At 42.4% G+C, this 18855-nt stretch overlaps 1 protein-coding gene across 1 annotated transcript; it reads right to left on the bottom strand.

Moving 5' to 3' along the window:
• Nucleotides 1-3299: 3299 nt before the first annotated feature.
• On the bottom strand, nucleotides 3300-13968 carry LOC126252860 (trypsin delta-like). Its single transcript, XM_049953813.1, has 2 exons — nucleotides 13558-13968; nucleotides 3300-3807 (listed from the first exon to the last, which is right to left on the bottom strand). Exons 1-2 carry the CDS (start codon nucleotides 13963-13965, stop codon nucleotides 3454-3456), a joined length of 762 nt encoding a protein of 253 aa, XP_049809770.1. The 5' UTR covers nucleotides 13966-13968; the 3' UTR covers nucleotides 3300-3453.
• Nucleotides 13969-18855: the final 4887 nt, after the last annotated feature.

Below are 18855 nucleotides of genomic sequence, written 5' to 3'. Positions count from 1 at the left end.
TTACACACCTTGCACTTCACTTACCTCTATTTTTATGAACAGTTTTCTTTCTTTACCTGAGCATTGGCTTACGTTATCCCCTTCCTCTTTCCTCCCCATTATCGTTACATGCATTGCTATGTGTCGCTGTTTTCAGCTGATTTTTCTGGAACTCACTCAGTGTCCCTCAATAAATTAGCAGTTTCAGCAGGTTCCTGAGTAAGTGTCACACGCTGTGATGCTCAGGTTAAATAGTGCTGGCGCCAACCGGAAAAAGGACGCGACGAAACGGTGTTCTGGTTGGCAGCTGAACAACAAAGTTTCGTGTTGTTTTGCAGTGAATATTTGCCATCAAGTGTGTTACTGAATCCTAAGACACGGAGCTATGAACCACCTATCTCCTTTTTGAGTCGTGTTTTTCCGCAGACGGGGTTTCAAAAGGCAGCAGGCAACTGACCGCACGCACTGTCAAGACGATATTCAGTGCATCTGTTAGTTTTAATCAACAATTGTGCGAATGAGAACAGTTCCTCTGATAACATTGTCCCAGAAACAGGAATATGCATTGAAGTTCTTGACATTTCTGTCGTACAACACGCGTCCTGTATTCAGCCAGTGCTCAGTAACTGCTAATTTATCCGTTACACAAACTATGTGTAGCGACCCGTGCTAGCCGCATCTATCCTTAACGGTGTACCACTGTGGCATGCTATTCTACGTAAGACGCTGGGAGTGGCGCATAATTTGTGTCTGATGACGGGGAGATGCACCGGTCGTTGGGAAGTATCTCATTTAACTTCCTGCCGTAGTGTTTACATTAGATTGTCACAAACACTGATAGGTTCCGCTGAGCGACACCAGGCAAGTATAAATAGGTGCTATAGTTTTGAATAACAGATTTTATATGATGTAACAAAAGTGTTTGTTTTATTTTTGTTCATGATCTATTATCGTTTTCTGCAAGGCGTTCCAGTGATGTTCTGACGACGTGGGAGCGAGTGTACCGGGCGCTGTTGAAGTGCAACAGACAGTTAGTCGGCCGCAGACCACGTTTAAAATTTTGTCGAGACTGAATTTAATTACTAAAAAAAGGCCTTGTTTGCACTTTTGTATCTGAGGTCCGACTCTGGACATTAAAAATTGAAATATATCAGATAGGTATGTACTGGTAATTGATTGTAAGTAATAAGTGCTCAGAAGATAAACTAAGATTCTCACAAGCTTTAATTTTGAGACTTTTGAGTTAAAGGAAGATTAGCGAAGCAACTCTGAATGGAGATTTTTATAGCTCAGAGGAAGTAAATGTAAGTTTAAATTGAAGTTTAAATGACAGTAAATATTCTTACACATTGTATAGCATCTGATGTATAGCAATATCTCTGACAGTTAATGTTGCGAAGTTTAGCTGATTATCTTGCACTTCAGTAATCAATGCATACGGAATTTAAACAAGCTTTACGAACTGAGAATGGTCGTTTAATGAGCGTAATAGTTATTTGACAGTTAAATGGCAATCAGTGAACTATGTTACTACGCCTGTGAATTCAGTGCATGAGAGTACGGCGAGTGAACTGAATAGAACGATTAACGGCACCTAGGATGATGGCGACTTTTGTCGGTGTACTGAGAACTTACAAAACACTTATGACCGATATCGGAATGATAGTTTGTCACGCAGTATTCCGATTACCAGTAAGCTTGTATCTCTTACTCGTGACTCGTAGCTGACGTGAAGAACGTCAACGAAATGCACCTATTGATATCACTTTAAGTGAGTTATTCAAATGCTTACGTACTCAAGAAGAGGCTTATCGTTAAACACCTTCAGTGTAAAAGTATGTGAATGAGGACATTAACATAAGAGATTATCGTGTTGTTGGAACATCAATGTATTGACTCTTCGTTTGTTTCACGCGTCTTAATTCGACTTTCCAAGTCGAAGTTATCCCTGGGTCTCCTTGTTAGCGAAAACAATCTGCTATGGAAGAACAGAATTTAACAGAGAAAATCTAATTGGGTAATGATTGATGCGGGTTCTTCTAATTCCAGGTTACACTATGATCTGCACCTGCAGCGTGGCCGGCCGGTGTGGCCGAGCGGTTCTAGCCGCTTCAGTCTGGAACCGCGCGACTGCTACGGTCGCAGGTTCGAATCCTGCCTCGGGCATGGATGTGTGTGATGTCCTTAGGTTAGTTAGGTTTAAGTAGTTCTAAGTTCTAGGGGACTGATGACCTCAGATGTTGAGTCCCATAGTGCTCAGAGCCATTTTTGAACCTGCGGCGTGGCGACACATGGTCGTAATACCAACGACATAAGAAATAAATCTTTATCCATTAAATACTTCGTCGCAGGCAGCCTTTGGAAGACACCAGAAGAGGAGGGATAGTGGACGGCACAACCTGAGCTTTTCAGATTATTATATACACTCTTACGCTATACAGCGAACAGTACTCCTATGTATTTATATACAGAGTGAACAATTAATAAAACTTACAAACTGCAGGGCGGATTCCTGACTGGAAATGGAGGAGAAAAAGTCCTTTGAACATGTGTTCAGAAAAGCGTCGTTGCCAAGATAGATGGCACCGACGAATGAAAGTTCCTCTGACCACCTGCCGTGTGTTCCTTATGCGTTGCCAGCTGTGTGATTGACGCAGTGCACGATAAGTGTAAGCGGCAGAACGGTCTGGTATTCATGTGAGGAACAAGCCGAGATTTTGTTTGTGTGCTGCCAAGCAGATAGAAACGGTCGAGAGGCAGAACTCGATCCTCCTGGTCTGGTGTAAGGACAGTCCGCCACATCCCTGTACGTTCGTCTGTCTGAAAGGACCCATGATCACACAAACGCTCAAAAAGGGCATCAATTGTTGTGTGATGTGGTTCAGTGTTTTGAATAGCCGTGCTGCTATAGAATGTTTCCATCTGCTTGGCCCTACCGCAAACACCATCTCGGCTTGTTCCGAACATGAATACCGGACCATTCTATTAATTACAGTACACTGCATCAATCACACAACCTGTAACAAACAAGGAACACACGCCACATGGTCATCAGCGCATCTACACTGGCGACGGTGCATTTCCGGAAACATGTTTATAGGATCTCTTTCCTCCATTTCCAGTCAGGAATCGTCCCTGTAGTTTGTCATTTTCATTAATGTTCACCCATTATTTTCTAACAGTTTATAATCATGCCTACAATTAAAATGTGTGTGTGGGGGGGAGGGGGTTGGCGTTGTGGAGAGAGAGAGCGCCAGGAAGGTGGAGTTGGTGGACACGGACAAGGAGTGTCTGCTTCACAGAATGTGATTATCTCGATAACTGATTTAATTCCTTTTATTATTTGACGAAACTTTAACCATACACTACAGTCGCTCTTTACAGCATGAAGTACGTTCTTTGACCGTAATTTGAGAGCCAGGTGACCATGACACTAGTACTAAAATTTGTCAAAAAGATAATTTTGGCAGTCTGCTAGACGCCAGTCGCTGTGCTAATCCACGATCGTACGGCAACGACACTGGTGTAAACCTCGGGGATTCCCTGAGCGCAGTAGCCCATGGAGACGATGCCGTACTGCGTAGACCCAACAACCAGCGGTCCGCCGCTGTCTCCGTTGCAAGCACCTCTGCCATATTCACCGGCGCAGATCATGTTCTCCGTGATGCCGCCCAAGTAATAGATATTGCAGTCACGACGTGCGACGATGACCGTGGTGACAGCCTGAAGCTGCTCAGGTAGGGTCTGTGTATAATAATCCAAGGCGCCCCACCCGGTGATGGTCACTGATGTGCCAGCTTCGATGTCTGCAGTGCCAAGACCGACTGTCTGTAAGGAATATAAATGTTAGTAGAATCCTTTCAAGTGAAAGCAGTGACAAAGAGAGCGATTAATGTGATGCAGTAAATGATGAAACAGAAAGACTCATTGTTAATCGATTAAATAGAAAATAAAGACGAAACATAATTTTATGCCATTTCTGTGAAATTTGAAGATGTGTGTTTGTGTGTGTTTGTATGAGTGTTTGCGTGTGTATGTCTGTATGTATGTGTGTGTGTGTGTGTGTGTGTGTGTGTGTGTGTGTGCACGCGCATTTAAAGTGATTGTGAGACCTCGCAGTTTTTGGAAGTAACGGTTCGCCACACCTATTGCTAGTGTGTGGAATTCATTTAACAGTGTGCTCCATACCACATTTATTATTACAAGCGTATGGCGTAAAACTGATTTAGCTGTAAAATGACCTTAGTTCAAATGGAAATACAGATAAGGAAAACAATTGAGTCATAGGAAGTTACGACGAAATGGCGATTATATATATTTCAATTAAGGAAAATTTTCTTCAAGGTCTGTTGGATTCAAAAATGGCTCTGAGCACTATGGGACTTAACATCTATGGTCATCAGTCTCCTAGAACTTAGAACTACTTAAACCTAACTAACCTAAGGACATCACACACAACACCCAGCCATCACGAGGCAGAGAAAATCCCTGACCCCGCCGGGAATCGAACCCGGGAACCCGGGCGTGGGAAGCGAGAACGCTACCGCACGACCACGAGATGCGGGCTGGTCTGTGGGAAAATTAGAGGATGTTTTGTTGTACGGTTAATCTTCAGTGTAACAACGACACGAATTTGTCTTCAGCGCATACCAAATAGCCAGTAACCTCTCCCCATTTCGACTGATTAGTGTACATAATAATAAAACAGTCGTACTTTTTTGAAATGTTATCAAACAAACACCTAAATATCACATGTGGAATGTGTTTTTTTCCTAAAAGTCGTCAAACATCCTAGGTGATCTACTCCAATCTCGCCTTAAAACACTGATATTTGCCACACTCATTTCTAAATCATAATTCTTTACACATACCTATATCGAAGACCTTCAATGCTCAAAAATGCTTTTTCAAATGTTGCTGCACCGTGAACGAATAACAACATTGTATGCAAATACTTGGGCAAATATTCTTGGCTTGTCGTAACATGAAAAGGTGGTAGGGTGCGACTTCGCAGCCTCAGCGGAGAGGCTTGGGATAAGATTGGTACAAAAATATTCCAGCGATCAGCATAATTGCCAGATGGTGGGCAGCATCGAGAGTCTGGCCAGATAGTTCTGTCAGCTCCCTGTGATTTATGGTTAACTCGCCGTAAAATAATAATTGATTTCGGTGTTCTGTTTTCAGACTGCTCTGCACTGGCTAATTGTATGCTACAAGGAATACAGTAAGTCAGTTATATTGCTAATACCTTATTCCTTGTGGGATAAGATCACAGCTTGTTTAGTCATATAAGTCTTGTATGTTATCCGTGTACATACTACCCCTAGATACACCCCTATTCTTGTAGTAGAACAACGCAACGACCCGTCCCTCGTTGTGTCAAATGTCTAATCCTCGCTGGTACAAGTTACTGCACACTTTCCCCTGCAGACCTAGTGTTGTAGTATTTCCCTGATCAGGAACGTAAGAAACAATGTAATTTGGAAAACTGACCACCAATTTTCCCAAGATACCAGGACAAAAAATCCAATCAGCCTGATTGCAGTACCTATGACACACAGCGAATGTCACTTTAATGCTATGACATAAACAAGATGTTATCATAGCATTCATTCTATCATAAAGTAACTATTTTTGTAGAACGGGACATAGAAATTGGAAGTTTCAAAATGAGTCTTTGGAGCAGAGGAACGCCAAATAATAAGGTTTCGATGTATAAAATTACTAAATCAAGGAAAATTCGGAAGTTGCGCTGTGGCACTTCGGATTTCCTTGTTCAGTTATTGTAGCTCGGCCATATCCGCTCAGAAGATGAAATATAAAGGTTTGTGAGAATTCCTAGAAGACTGAAAAAGAAAGTGAACGGCTGAGATGTCCGTCCACGTACTCCATAAAATTACGAGGTTAATAATTTTATGGAGCCGGCGGCTTGCCATGCTGAATTGTCCAGGTCGAATTAAATTTTCATCCCTAGTTTTATCTACATCTGGGACTACACTATAATCTACTTCCACATGACGCGGCTCTTTACACAAAGTGAATTGTGGTGAGCTACAATCACAGAAAAAATTGCAACACCAAAAATTAATTAACGCCGAGCAATGAAATTTCTACAATACATTTGTCTAGATACCATTTTTAAGTGATTAACATTGCAAGATCACAGGTTACTGTAAGCGCGAGAAAAGCCATTGTAAATGTCAAATTCTGATACATTTAAGATCAGTGTAACTGCCAGAATCTTGAATGTAAACATAGAGACGTGTATGCATTGCGTTATGGAAGTGCCAGACGTCACTTTGTAGGATAGAGTTCTATGACTGATGCTTTGGTTGGTCAATAGAGGGACGGTTAATGCTGCTCGGGGTAATGCTGGGGTTGTCGTCCGATGATGTGCGCACGTGCTCGATTGAAGACAGATCTGGTGATCGAGCAGGCCAAGGAAACATGCCGACGTTCTGTAGAGCATGTTGGGTTACAGCAGCGGTATGTGGGAGAGTGTTATCCTTTTGGAACCCCCCCCCCCCCTGGAATGCAGTTCGTGAGTGACAGCATAACGGATCGAATCTCCAAACTGATGTACAAATTTGCACTCACGGTGTTTGGAATACCCACGAGAGTGCCCCTGCTGTCATACGAAATCGCGCCACAGACCATAACTTCAGGTCTAGATTCAGTGTGTCTAGCATGCAGATAGGGTGGGTGCAGGCCCTTAGATGGCCTCCTTCTAACTAACATACGGTCATCACTAGCACCGACGCAGAAGCAGATTTCACAAAGCAAGCAGACCTCCAACCCGCCCTCCAATGAGCCCTCGTTTGACATCACTTAAGTAGCAAATGGCTGCGGTTAGGGGTAGGCGGAATGCACGCTGCAGGGCATCTGGCTCGGAAGTGTCATTGAAATAACCAATTTGTAACAGTTTAGTTATGTCACTGTGGCGCTAAGCGCTCCTCAAATTGCTGCTGCAAATACAATACTATGCGCCAGAAACTTACACCGAACGCGGTGGTCTTCCCACCGAGTAGCGCCACGTGGCCGGCTGCCCGGTCTTCTTGCGACCGTACATTCTCGTGATCTACAGTGTCTACATTTCTGTCAAGTCTTTCCGCAACATCGCTGAAGGAACATCCAGCTTCTCGTAGCCCAATTATACGACCTTGTTTCAAACTCGGTGAGGTGTTGATAGCGACGTCTTTGTCATCTTAAAAGCATTCCTGACTTACATCAACTCAGGGTGTCCAGTCTCAAACGTAACTGACGCTCATGCCTGTTACACTGTTACACCGTGTATTTGAAGCAAACCCGATTTGGCATCCTCAACATTGCATCCTTCAGATGGAGATCCACGGCTACCAACTTTCGTTGATGTCGCACAACTCCTTCTTGGTGTCGCGATTCTTTTTTTCGTCGTTGTAGTATGTCGGAAAGATCGAACGGGAAGTTCCAACACTGGATGAACGCCACATTCATTAGAGGGTGGTATTTACGTTACATAATTTTCAAATAATCACGATTTGTATAACTCCTTCTTAAAAGACCTTTCGAAAGGGTTCCATTTCAGATTCTTTTCCCTACTGGTTTGGCCAATTAGGACGACGTAATGATTTCAGATAATTTCAATTCCTCCTCATGCGCACTTCTCTTTTTCTTCAATATTGTCTCATTTTTTCACTTCATCTCCTTTTTTTCTTTCTTCTGGCCACTTTACACCCGTTCTCTCACTGTTACTGCCTTGGAATCCTTATAAATTTAATTTTCCTTTTGAAAATACCTCTTTCTGCCGTTCCTTGAACCTGCGTGTTGTGGATTTCTAAATCTTTTTTAACTTCTCGGATCCAACTCCCATTAATTTTTTTTCCCTAAGATATTTAGAGATAGGTTTTGTCAGCCTGTTGTTATTCATCCAGCACAAATGTCCCAAAATATCAGTCTTATTTTTGTTAATGGATTGTTTTGTTTAATGTAACAAAATGTTCCTTCTCCTGTCGCCCAGTGGCTATGTAATTCAAAAGCTGCAATAGTCTACGCTATGTGCAGCTTTATCACTCTCATGTGGGACAAATAATTCTTTTAGAGCCTAAAAATTTTAGCAAACGAGTAATTTATAAATATTTTTTTCAGAAACAAGTGCAGTTAAGAGTCAGGAAAGGCCTTTTGAAAAAAAAGAATCCATACCCTTTCCATATAAGCCTTGGTTCAAGCTGCAAGGCATGAAATGTTGTAGTTTCATAATAAAGGGGATAGACAAAATAATGTGATCAGTGTTAGTAATGGGATGGTTGTGTTCGACGCTCAACAACGCAGGTAAGGCATGTGTCGCGCTGGGCTGTGTGTGTTCAGTACGGACTAGGCAACAATGCAGGTTGTTTATGAGTAGCGTACACTTCTTATTTGCATTCAGACGCCGATGTCGACATGCAATGAAAGACCTAACAGAGTCCCAAAGAGGGCAGATAGTGGGGGTCCGATTAGCTGGAGCATCAGTAACCAAGACAGCCAACTTATTAAATGTTTCGAGAGTAACTGTTTCAGCAGTCATGATAGCCTACACACAACATGGGAAGACTCATCGTGTAAACGTAATAGTGGACACAAATCAAAACTAAATGACAGAAATCATCGTACGCTAACACGAATTGTGTCAAAACAACACGAACTATGGCAGTTAACTGCAGAGCTAAATAGCCATCTTCGAGACTCCGTAGCTATTGACACTGTCTGCCGAGAACTCCATAAAGCGAATATTCATGGATGAGCTGCTATAACGAAACCATTGGCGACGACAACCAACGCAAAGTAGCGTGAAACATGGTGTCAGGAGCAATAAATCCTGGACGGCTGATCAGTAGAAACACGTTATTTGGTCCGACGAGTTAACGTTTTCGTTATTTCCAACATATGGCCGGGCTTACGTCTGGAGAACGCCAAAAGAAGCCTACAATCCTGATTGCTTTATTCGAACGATTAATCATGGAGGTGGAAGTGTGATGGTGTGGGCAGCCATATTATGGTATTCTGCTGCTCCCTTCGCTACCCTCAAAGGCCGTGTTAAGCCAACATTTGTTCCCCAACAATGATGCCATATTTTAAGACGATAATACACCCATTCACACGGCCAGGATAGTACAATCGTGGTATGAGGACTATGCAACCGAACTGCAACGTCTTCCCTGGCCAGCACAGCACCCGGATTTGAACAAAATCGAACCCTTGTGGGCGGTGTTGGGGCGCAGACTCCGGAGCATATTTCCGCCTCCCTCGTCAGTACAGGTGTTAGAAGAGGTTTTGATCGAAGACTGGCATAACATTCCACAGGAGACTATACATTCATTATATGCTAGTATTCGAAGAAGAATCGCAGCTGTATTACGGGCAAATGAGGAGGTCCAACCCCTTGTTAATAAGCCATTCCCGACTAAGTAGAGGTGTTCACACTATTTTGCCTATCGCCTGTTCATATTGCAAATAGTAAGCATAGGAAGGAAATCAGTGAAGTATACAGAAGTCACAGATTTACAGTTCCACATACAAAAAATACTGAAAGTCAGTCTTAGGGAGTTACTAAAAATCAGCGGCTAGAGTGGTGAATAAACAATAAGGCGAGTGCACGAGGTGTACTGCACAGTCAGTCGGAGAGCACTTTGTAGTGTTGCCGGTGTGCTCTCTGCCTTACACCACACATTACATTTATTAAGTATCCTAGTAACTGGCAACGCTGGCTTGTATGACATTACGCCACTATTTCTTGCTCTCCTTCCAAAAAAATTGTAATTAAACTTTCGCTACTTGAGAGGGCCTCCATGAAAAACAATGAAACTTGTGGAAACATTTCTAAGGACATGCGGAAGAGAAATAACGAATAAACCATCGAAAGAAACACATTTTAATTTTGACGTGAGAGGGTAACAGGCTGCTGAAGAGCAGAAAGAAGAGACTGTGGCGTCGTGAATTCACTACGTTTACACGCGACACATCTCCCGAAAGACGAAAAACGAGTTTCGAAAACTGTTTTTCGCTATCGTGTTTACGAGTTAAGGGCTGAAGCGGATTTGCTAGCTCAGGCAAATATAGCGTCTGGAAAACAGCTGTTCCAATTTCTGGTTTAGTCAGTACAGTGCCTATTCACTTAAATATTAAAGATAGACAGTTTCATGCTCAGTCTAATAATGCTGCTTCTCCTTCATTGCACAATGAGTCATCCTGTCCATATTAGTCGAATATTCTGAAAACAAGACGTAACCTGATAATCCGAGCATGTTTCAAAAATGATTGTGCGTTTACATGGGAGCGAAAACCGATTGTGAAAGTGGAAAACCGGCAGCTAGTCATGGATTTCCAGAATAGATTTTGGAGTTTTACATGACCAACCAGAAAAGGTATTGTGAAATAGGTTTATAATGTCCGGTTTTGGGAGCCCCATGTAAACGTGAGAAGATAACCTATTCTCGCTGAGCTCACTTCTGTTATAGTAATGGATTCCGTGCTTTTGTTTCTTCTTAATCTGCATTTTGTTGTTTGCTTGTTTTCTTGGCACACTGCAATGGTTGCACTAGGGATTGGTGTTTTTGATATAGTGTTTTCCCACAGCAGCGGCAAAATGTTTGAAAGCAATGAGGTATCTGCGTTTCCCAATACCTGAAAAAAAGCCTATACGATGCACAGATAAGAACGTAAATACATAAAAATTTTCTTAACGGAAATTGTTTAAACAGTGAAAAGGTTGAATATGTTTAATGGGACAAATAATTTTCTGCGTTGCATGTCACTTAGCAACAAAACAAGATACAAAGGAAAAAACAAAAAAGGGCAATTTACTGTCTTCTGGATATTGTTTGACATGTTTCTGAAGGCGTATTTTTTCGAGCAAATGAGTATAGATGTTTTGAAATGTTTGGACAACTCTTTCCCATTCTTTCAGTTCTCAGGAGTGTTGAGAATTTACCAGAAGATCTTTGCCAAGAACATCCACCATAAATTTTGCTTTGTTCAACAAACTGTATTATCTTTCCTCGTGCCTTCAGTCTGATATTACATTTCGGTTAATTTCGTTAAAAGGATGGTCCCTCTACAAATCGACTTAAAATAATAGAAATGTGATGATTTTGAAATGGATTGTGTATATCAGTTTGACAGTATTGTACGGCACAGATTGTAGTTCAACAAACTCTTCTCTAGGTGCGCTTGACAATTAACGTATTTTCTGCAGCGAAAGAAAGTGACCATGTACATAAACACTGTGTATGCGGTGGTACTCTTTGCTGATACAGCATCCTTGACACTGGATTAACAATACTTTTTACTACGGCTTGAGATACTGGAGTAGAAAGACGTGTTGTCGGGGCGGTTCTATTACACGGCAGTCATTACGGAATTCGTTAGAGTTCATTTATCTGTGAATTGAAACACGAAAGTTGTTGTTTTGTTAAAGAGAACTATCGTATAAATAAATATATATTCAAAGGCGAGTAATTTCATCATTTTAACAACGATGGAAATTCGTGCTTCAAGTTTACAAGTACGCAAGATTAGACCTTCGTCTTTGTCGGTTTTTGAGTGTTAGTTCGAGCTTACAGGCTGTCCTGTCCCGTCGCAATAGGTCATCTTTGAACTGGCACTGTAATTTACTAATACTTTCTCCCCCAAAACGGAGAGAACTACATTCTCGCATCCTACGAGAGTAGGTGGCCACGCATGTCTAACGTGGGAAATAAGCTTAAATAAGCTTTTCAGGAGAGCGGCGTGCAACATCAGCAGTGTGGAGGCTACAGCTTCGTAACGCTGCCATTTGATCATTACGGCGACAGTACGGACCTCCTATCATACAAGTAAACTTTTTAAACACAGGCATAGCTGGACTGTCCTGAAAGCTGAGATCCATTTACAGGCACTCTCAGTTAAGGGGAAAGACTTCTTTGTGAAGCACATTAATATCTATCTTATCACTCAAGTAACTCTCATTCTAATTCTAACATTTCAGGTTTAATATTTATTGGAATAACTCGCAATTTAAATTTCTCTCCCTTTATTTTCCTGTCGCCACACAAAACCCCTTAACTTCACTTTCAGCGCACAGGTACCAAACTGCACAACAGATAGCTCTCACTATACTCGCAGCTGTCGTCGGTAACGCGTTATTCAGACAGCCAAGCAACTCTGAAATCTCCGTCTGCCCCTGAAACGAGATCGAAGATCGTTGCAGAATGTCACGAAGCCCTTGTGAGGCTATGGGAAAGCAACAGGGCGATCTACTGGTCACATAGTAGCAATGAAGAATCTGATAGGCTGTCTAGGATGACGACTCCATTTCTGGAAACTGTCAGATCCATCACTAGGCCGATGGCACGAACAAAACTAAGTAGATGGATTAGGATGCAGCACGCAGAATACTTGACTAAGATCCAAAAACAGACATGGTAAGCTAATGCTACCGTAGCCATGTTTCAAGAGAATTTCTGTAATCCTGGGTTTGAACAGGAGGTAGGTTGAACTCGTGGTAGAACTGATGACTCGCCATGGAAGCTTTAAAAAACACCATAGCACAGGCTATGCGGTGAGGAGGATGAAGTCGCACCACGACGTTGGAGGTCAAAAAACACAGCATATTCGGTTCATTAATTCCTCAAGAAGAAATAGCATCTAACAAAGAACTAGTAAAAGGCCTCCTACTACTCTTCAAAGTTTCTTGTTGGCGTTACTAGATTTACAGGGATTGAAACTGGACAGTAAACTTAGTTTCGGTGCGGGCAACAGTGAGCAAAGACCATTGTCGGTTTGTTTCTCTATATAAATCAATCAGTCAATTGCGACTTGTAAACGAAAACCAATAATTGTGACAGGTGAGACTCAGAACAGGAACAAAACGCCAGGGGCGCTGAAATACACTCACTTACCCCGAGTGGTCCAATGAGACAAGCAAGAATGCCGATTGTCTAAAAGAGGCTTTACATGTTGTTGTTGTGGTCTTCAGTCCTGAGACTGGTTTGATCGAGCTCTCCATGCTGCTCTATCCTGTGCAAGCTTCTTCATCTCCCAGTACCTACTGCAGCCTAAATCCTTCTGAATCTGCTTAATGTATTCATCTCTTGGTCTCCCTCTACGATTTTTACCCTCCACGCTGCCCTCTAGTACTAAATTGGTGATCCTTGATGCCTCAGAACATGTCCTACCAACCGATCCCTTCTTCTAGTCAAGTTGTGCCACAAATTCCTCTTCTCTCCAATTCTATTCAATACCTCCTTATTAGTTATGTGATCTACCAATATTATCTTCAGCATACTTCTGTAGCAGCACAAAAAAAAAATGGTTCAAATGGTTCTGAGCACTATGGGACTTAACATCTGAGGTCATCAGTCCACTAGAACTTAGAACTACTTAAACCTAACTAACCTAAGGACATCACACACATCCATGCCCGAGGCAGCGGTCGCGCGGTTCCAGACTGAAGCGCCTAGAACCGCTCGGCCACTCCGGCCGGCCTGTAGCACCACATTTGTAAAGCTTCTATTCTCTTCTTATCTAAACTATTTATCGTCCATGTACCCCGCTGTAAATTATGACTCTAACTATAGGCCGTACCTGGACGTTGCCATCAAAAGAGAATGAGCCCGAGATAGAAACGACGGCGACGTCATAATCTCCAGTGAAATAGCTGAAATCTTCGTGTATTTGTATGTCAGCAGTCTGGTACACGGAGCCACCGCTCTCGCGTATAGAGGTACCTGCCCTCACGGAGAACTCTGATGCGCGGCTACCGTAGAAGCAGTGTGCTGCGGACAGCACCCAGGTGCTGCTGATAATGGAGCCGCCGCAGTAGTGGCCGCCCATCAGTTGGATCGAGACCTGCCACGGGTACTGCGAGATGTCCGCCGGCTCGCCGCCCACAATTCGGCCGCCAAGGCGAGCCCAGAGACCACGAGGTCTCGCGGACGGCGCAGCGCTGCAGACTGCACACAACAGCAACACAATCACGGCGGACATCGACATCTCTGTGATTGGTTCGACGTGCGCCTCCCGATGCTAGCGGTTTTTATACCACCTTGCTTTATCAATAATCGGAGTGTCTCCAGAACAGTGCCAATTACCGAGCTATCTCAAAAACAAACAAGGTCAAAGTGGTATCAGCTTACGTATGACACTGTCAAATCTCATATCGAGTGTGGCTGTAGAATGGTAATACTCTAGACCAGTACTCAGGAGCACCCCAGGTGGGCAAATCAGGTCTAACTACCCGTGATTGCCTCAGTCCACTTCACACAAGCGTCTGCAATATTGATTCACCAAGGCCAACATCGATTCATTCTCCCGTACCTCTCCAGATATCAGGCTCTGCTACAATGTGTCTACTAATCTCTGCATTATCGGAGTACTGAGATCTAATCGGGAATAAAATCTGGTTTCATTATACGATTGCAATAAAAACATAAGCTATTGAGCAACACAGACGCCATTCTTTTCTCAATCAGCAATTTATCGATACAGCCTAACGATCTCGCAACCAACCATTTCCTGTGCTGGTACAAACTCCTCGCCGGCATACCGATTTTCTGAGTGCATAACAAAAGTGAACAGTAACATTTCTCTTTAGATCTTCGACTACATCATTGCTGAGTTTTCTCCTAGAGTTATATCTCTACTGACTATGTTTCCTGTAGTACTACGTAGCTAAACATGTGTAGGATGCAGTGAAAAATGTGACAAAAAACTGGGTTTAAACGTTTCTCTCGTAAATGAGATGCCCGAGAGTTTCACGGTAAATGTGTTTCACGCAACCAATTAAGAATGAACTGAAAGATAAATACCGCAGCCGGCCGAAGTGGCCGTGCGGTTAAAGGCGCTGCAGTCTGGAACCGCAAGACCGCTACGGTCGCAGGTTCGAATCCTGCCTCGGGCATGGATGTTTGTGATGTCCTTAGGTTAGTTAGGTTTAACTAGTTCTAAGTTCTAGGGGACTAATGACCTCAGCAGTTGAGTCCCATAGTGCTCCGAGCCATTTGAACCATTTGATAAATACCGCATTGTTTGGAATTTGCGAAAAAGTGGGAAAAAAGCGATCATTTACGGAATTCTAAATGCGTGACTCGCCCAGAATTATAAAAGTTGAATAGGGCTCTCGATACCGAACTTTTTTCGTAATGAAAGTTGGGAGTGATGCGCTGATTCGATATCTCCAAAAAATCTGCTTGATTGCCACGACCTGAACAGTGCTTAAGAAAAGAAACATAAATTTTATACACTAACGAATACAAGTAAAAATACATTTAGTCTACAATATTTTTGTTCGGAAACTGTTACAATAGAATCCACCTGTTTATTTTGCCCACGGTATACTCGATTCGAGGTTCCTTGGAGACCTGATATCTTTACATTAGTGTAGAAGATGTAAAACCTTACAGATCTGCCAGAGTAAGATTCTGTGGGAAACTTACCTGAGGTAAAACCAAAGTAAATATTTATCGAAATAGCCATTCGAAAATTTGTAAGCAGTAGGTTGTGAATAATCATGTAACGCGGTAGAGGATAAGCGTACACGCGGATATATCATATAAATATACAAAATAATGAGTAGGTCAATAAGTGTATCCTCGAATGAAATGTTTGAGATGTTTATCGATGCCATGGAAATAAGGTGGTAAAAGACATACCAGCGTTACTAAGAACAGAATGAAAGTTTGGAGAAGGCAGCAGTATAATGTTGTCCAACTTCGGTTTTGGTGCTTCAGTAACATAAAACACTGAAAGATATGGTGGAGGCATCATTGTGATGTAGCGACAAATAATTATTAAATACGTTCTAATTAAAAGATTAAAGGAATGGAGAGAGTTCACTAAGATGACCTGAGTTGCGCGTAGGAACACAGTGCTGATGCGACTGCACATTTTTCAAGCAGTGACGGAAGTGTGCGGTCCAGTTTCATGGGAGTAAGGAAGACAATGTCTTATGGGAAGGCCGTAGTGATACGTATAAAGTGCAGAAAAAAAAGGTCCAAACGTTCAGGCAGAATGTTGTTTTAATGGTGGTTTTTCGTCACGGGATGATGGATGTTTTATGGGATTCTTTGTCAGCCAGAGAGCCTGATGCAGTGAATGTGGTAGAGTCTAGAAAGCAGAGTAGACTATTGTATGAAGCGATTTATTAGCCTATGAAACTAACGCCGTGTTGGAAGATGTGTGGCCGAAGAGGTTAGTGCGATAAAAGGAGAAAGTATTTTAAGAATTTGTAGTGTGAAGATGAGAAGGGGAAGTCAGTTCTGAGTGAAGTTAAAGTGAGTGCTACTCCTAGCCAGTCTTGAATACGTAGCAAATATAAAGGCAACAGTGTAGAAACTTTTTGCAAAGTAACCATACTTGTGGAATGAATAGCAATGATAGTAGTAGGTGCGTCATTGGTGTGCACTAAGGATAACAATACGAGGTATTTGGTTCAAATGGCTCTGAGCACTATGGGACTCAACTGCTGAGGTCATTAGTCCCCTAGAACTTAGAACTAGTTAAACCTAACTAACCTAAGGACATCACAAACATCCATGCCCGAGGCAGGATTCGAACCTGCGACCGTAGCGGTCTTGCGGTTCCAGACTGCAGCGCCTTTAACCGCACGGCCACTTCGGCCGGCCGAGGTATTTGTAGGTATAGCTTGATTGTTAGTCGACCTGTCCTTCATTACTCATCTTTTGTAACTTATAGGCAAAGGAATTGAAAAAGAGTAAGATTTCATATATAATTCACGAGTGACCTCGCTTCTACTTGGAAAAAATCCTAGACAAAAGAGGGTACCACATACTATATTTTAATAAAAACAAGTCATGAAAAATATTGTAAGAAAAAAAAATTACTTATGTATTGAAAAAAGGGTTAAACAGTACTATGAGGAGATGTTAACAAAGTATGATAATCACTGAGATGTCACGTTGTCGATACCAAAATAACTGGATAGCAGAATGAAAAGAAACTCATGCTATATAGAACAGTGGAGATTCGATTAAACAGATTAACTGTTGTCCTAAGTCATTCGGATAATAGAAAATCAGGATAGCTAATGTATGAAGAAAAAGTATTATTAACTCTAGGAAGACAATCTACATCACCTGTATATGACTATCTTTTAGGTATATTGCCATATGGTTATCTTTCTGTGGTTAATACATAATTCAGGTGTTTATTCACAACAATAAAAACAAATTAAACTTAGTAAAATCAACAAAAGAATTTGCCCGCATCTCGTGGTCGTGCGGTAGCGTTCTCGCTTCCCGCGCCCGGGTTCCCGGGTTCGATTCCCGGCGGGGTCAGGGATTTTCTCTGCCTCGTGATGGCTGGGTGTTGTGTGCTGTCCTTAGGTTAGTTAGGTTTAAGTAGTTCTAAGTTCTAGGGGACTGATGACCGTAGCAGTTAAGTCCCATAGTGCTCAGAGCCATTTGAACCATTTTTTGAACAAAAGAATTTGTTTATTAAGTGGTTTCGTATGTATATTCCTATTTTCTTAAAATTGCTGATGTACCGCAATCTTAATCATGAAAAACCCAACAAAAGTCACATAGGACAGTCACTATAGTTTAATTTTATTTAAAATATTTGATAATTACTGTACTGAAATATCACCTCAGCAGTAAACGAAATGGGGGGATCCTGCCTGAAATCCAGGCATAGATGCTTTAGTTAAATGAAACTAGGCTATATGGTTGCCGAGACCTTTTCAAGTCTCGTACATCTGTAGTCCGCAGCTCGTGGTCTCGCGGTCGCGTTCTCGCTTCCCGAGCACGGGGTCCCGGGTTCGATTCCCGTCGGTGTCAGGGATTTTCACTTGCCTCGAGATGACTGGGTGTTTTGTGCTGTCCTCATCATTTCATCATTATTCATGAAAGGGGCGAGATTGGACTGAGCAAAGGTTGGGAATTTGTACGGACGCTGATAACCGAGCAGTTGAGCACCCCACAAACCAAACATTATCATCGTCATCATCATCGTACATCTGTGATATATATACACAGACTGAAGCCACGAATGAAAATTTGTACCAAGGCCGGGTTGCCTGCTCACTTGGCAGATGCACTCAACCACTACGCCACTCTACCACGGTGGCTTTGCACAACTGTACAGACTACCCTAGCATCCTTCCCTCCTCAGTCCAAATTCCCGTTGATACCACAGCCCACTCGGTATTCGCCCTAAAGTCGAACAGCCTTGGTTTCTGGATACTCCCTTTCGTTCGATGTTGAGGTGCTATTCCAGAACAACTGGAGAGCCCCTGCAGTGCTGTTCGAGTTTATTGTGGATACCAATTGGGCTGAGGCCTCAAAGGGAATTTGGGTTTCGGAACAAGGCATGCTGGGATAGTCCATGCAGTTGTGCAAAGCCTCAGTGCCAGGGAGGCGTAGTAGTCAGTGCACGTGCCCATTGACCAGGAGACCTGAGTTCGAATCCCGACCTTGGTACAAATTTTAATTCGTCACTTCAGTCTACATATATACATCATAGATGTTTGAGACTTGGTAAGGTTTCTGGAAGCATGTAGTTCCTTTTGGTTAAAGCATCTATGTCTGGATTTGAGGCACAACCCCCATTTCGTTTATTCCTAAGGTGCTATTCCAGTATAGCTGAAGAGCCTCCGCAATGCTATTACGTAACTATTGTATAATATAAACAATTTTTCCTCTTCATTACTGCTACGTCAGCAATTCGTTTTAACTGTAATAAACTTACGGCACACACTCTGTTTCTTTTTGAACCATTTGAAAGCGGTATCCAGAGCCTGAAATGCTTCCACATGAGATGGTCCTGCATCATTTACTGCATCTATGTTTTCTTTTGTTTCATCTCTTCCTGCAGTTCGTTTGCCTGCAAATATGTTTCCAACAATTTCGTGATCCTACATGATCT

This window comes from Schistocerca nitens, chromosome 4 (assembly GCF_023898315.1).
Source record: "Schistocerca nitens isolate TAMUIC-IGC-003100 chromosome 4, iqSchNite1.1, whole genome shotgun sequence".
Classification (NCBI taxonomy): Eukaryota; Metazoa; Arthropoda; class Insecta; order Orthoptera; family Acrididae; genus Schistocerca; species Schistocerca nitens.
This window is presented reverse-complemented; position numbering and strand designations above follow the sequence as displayed.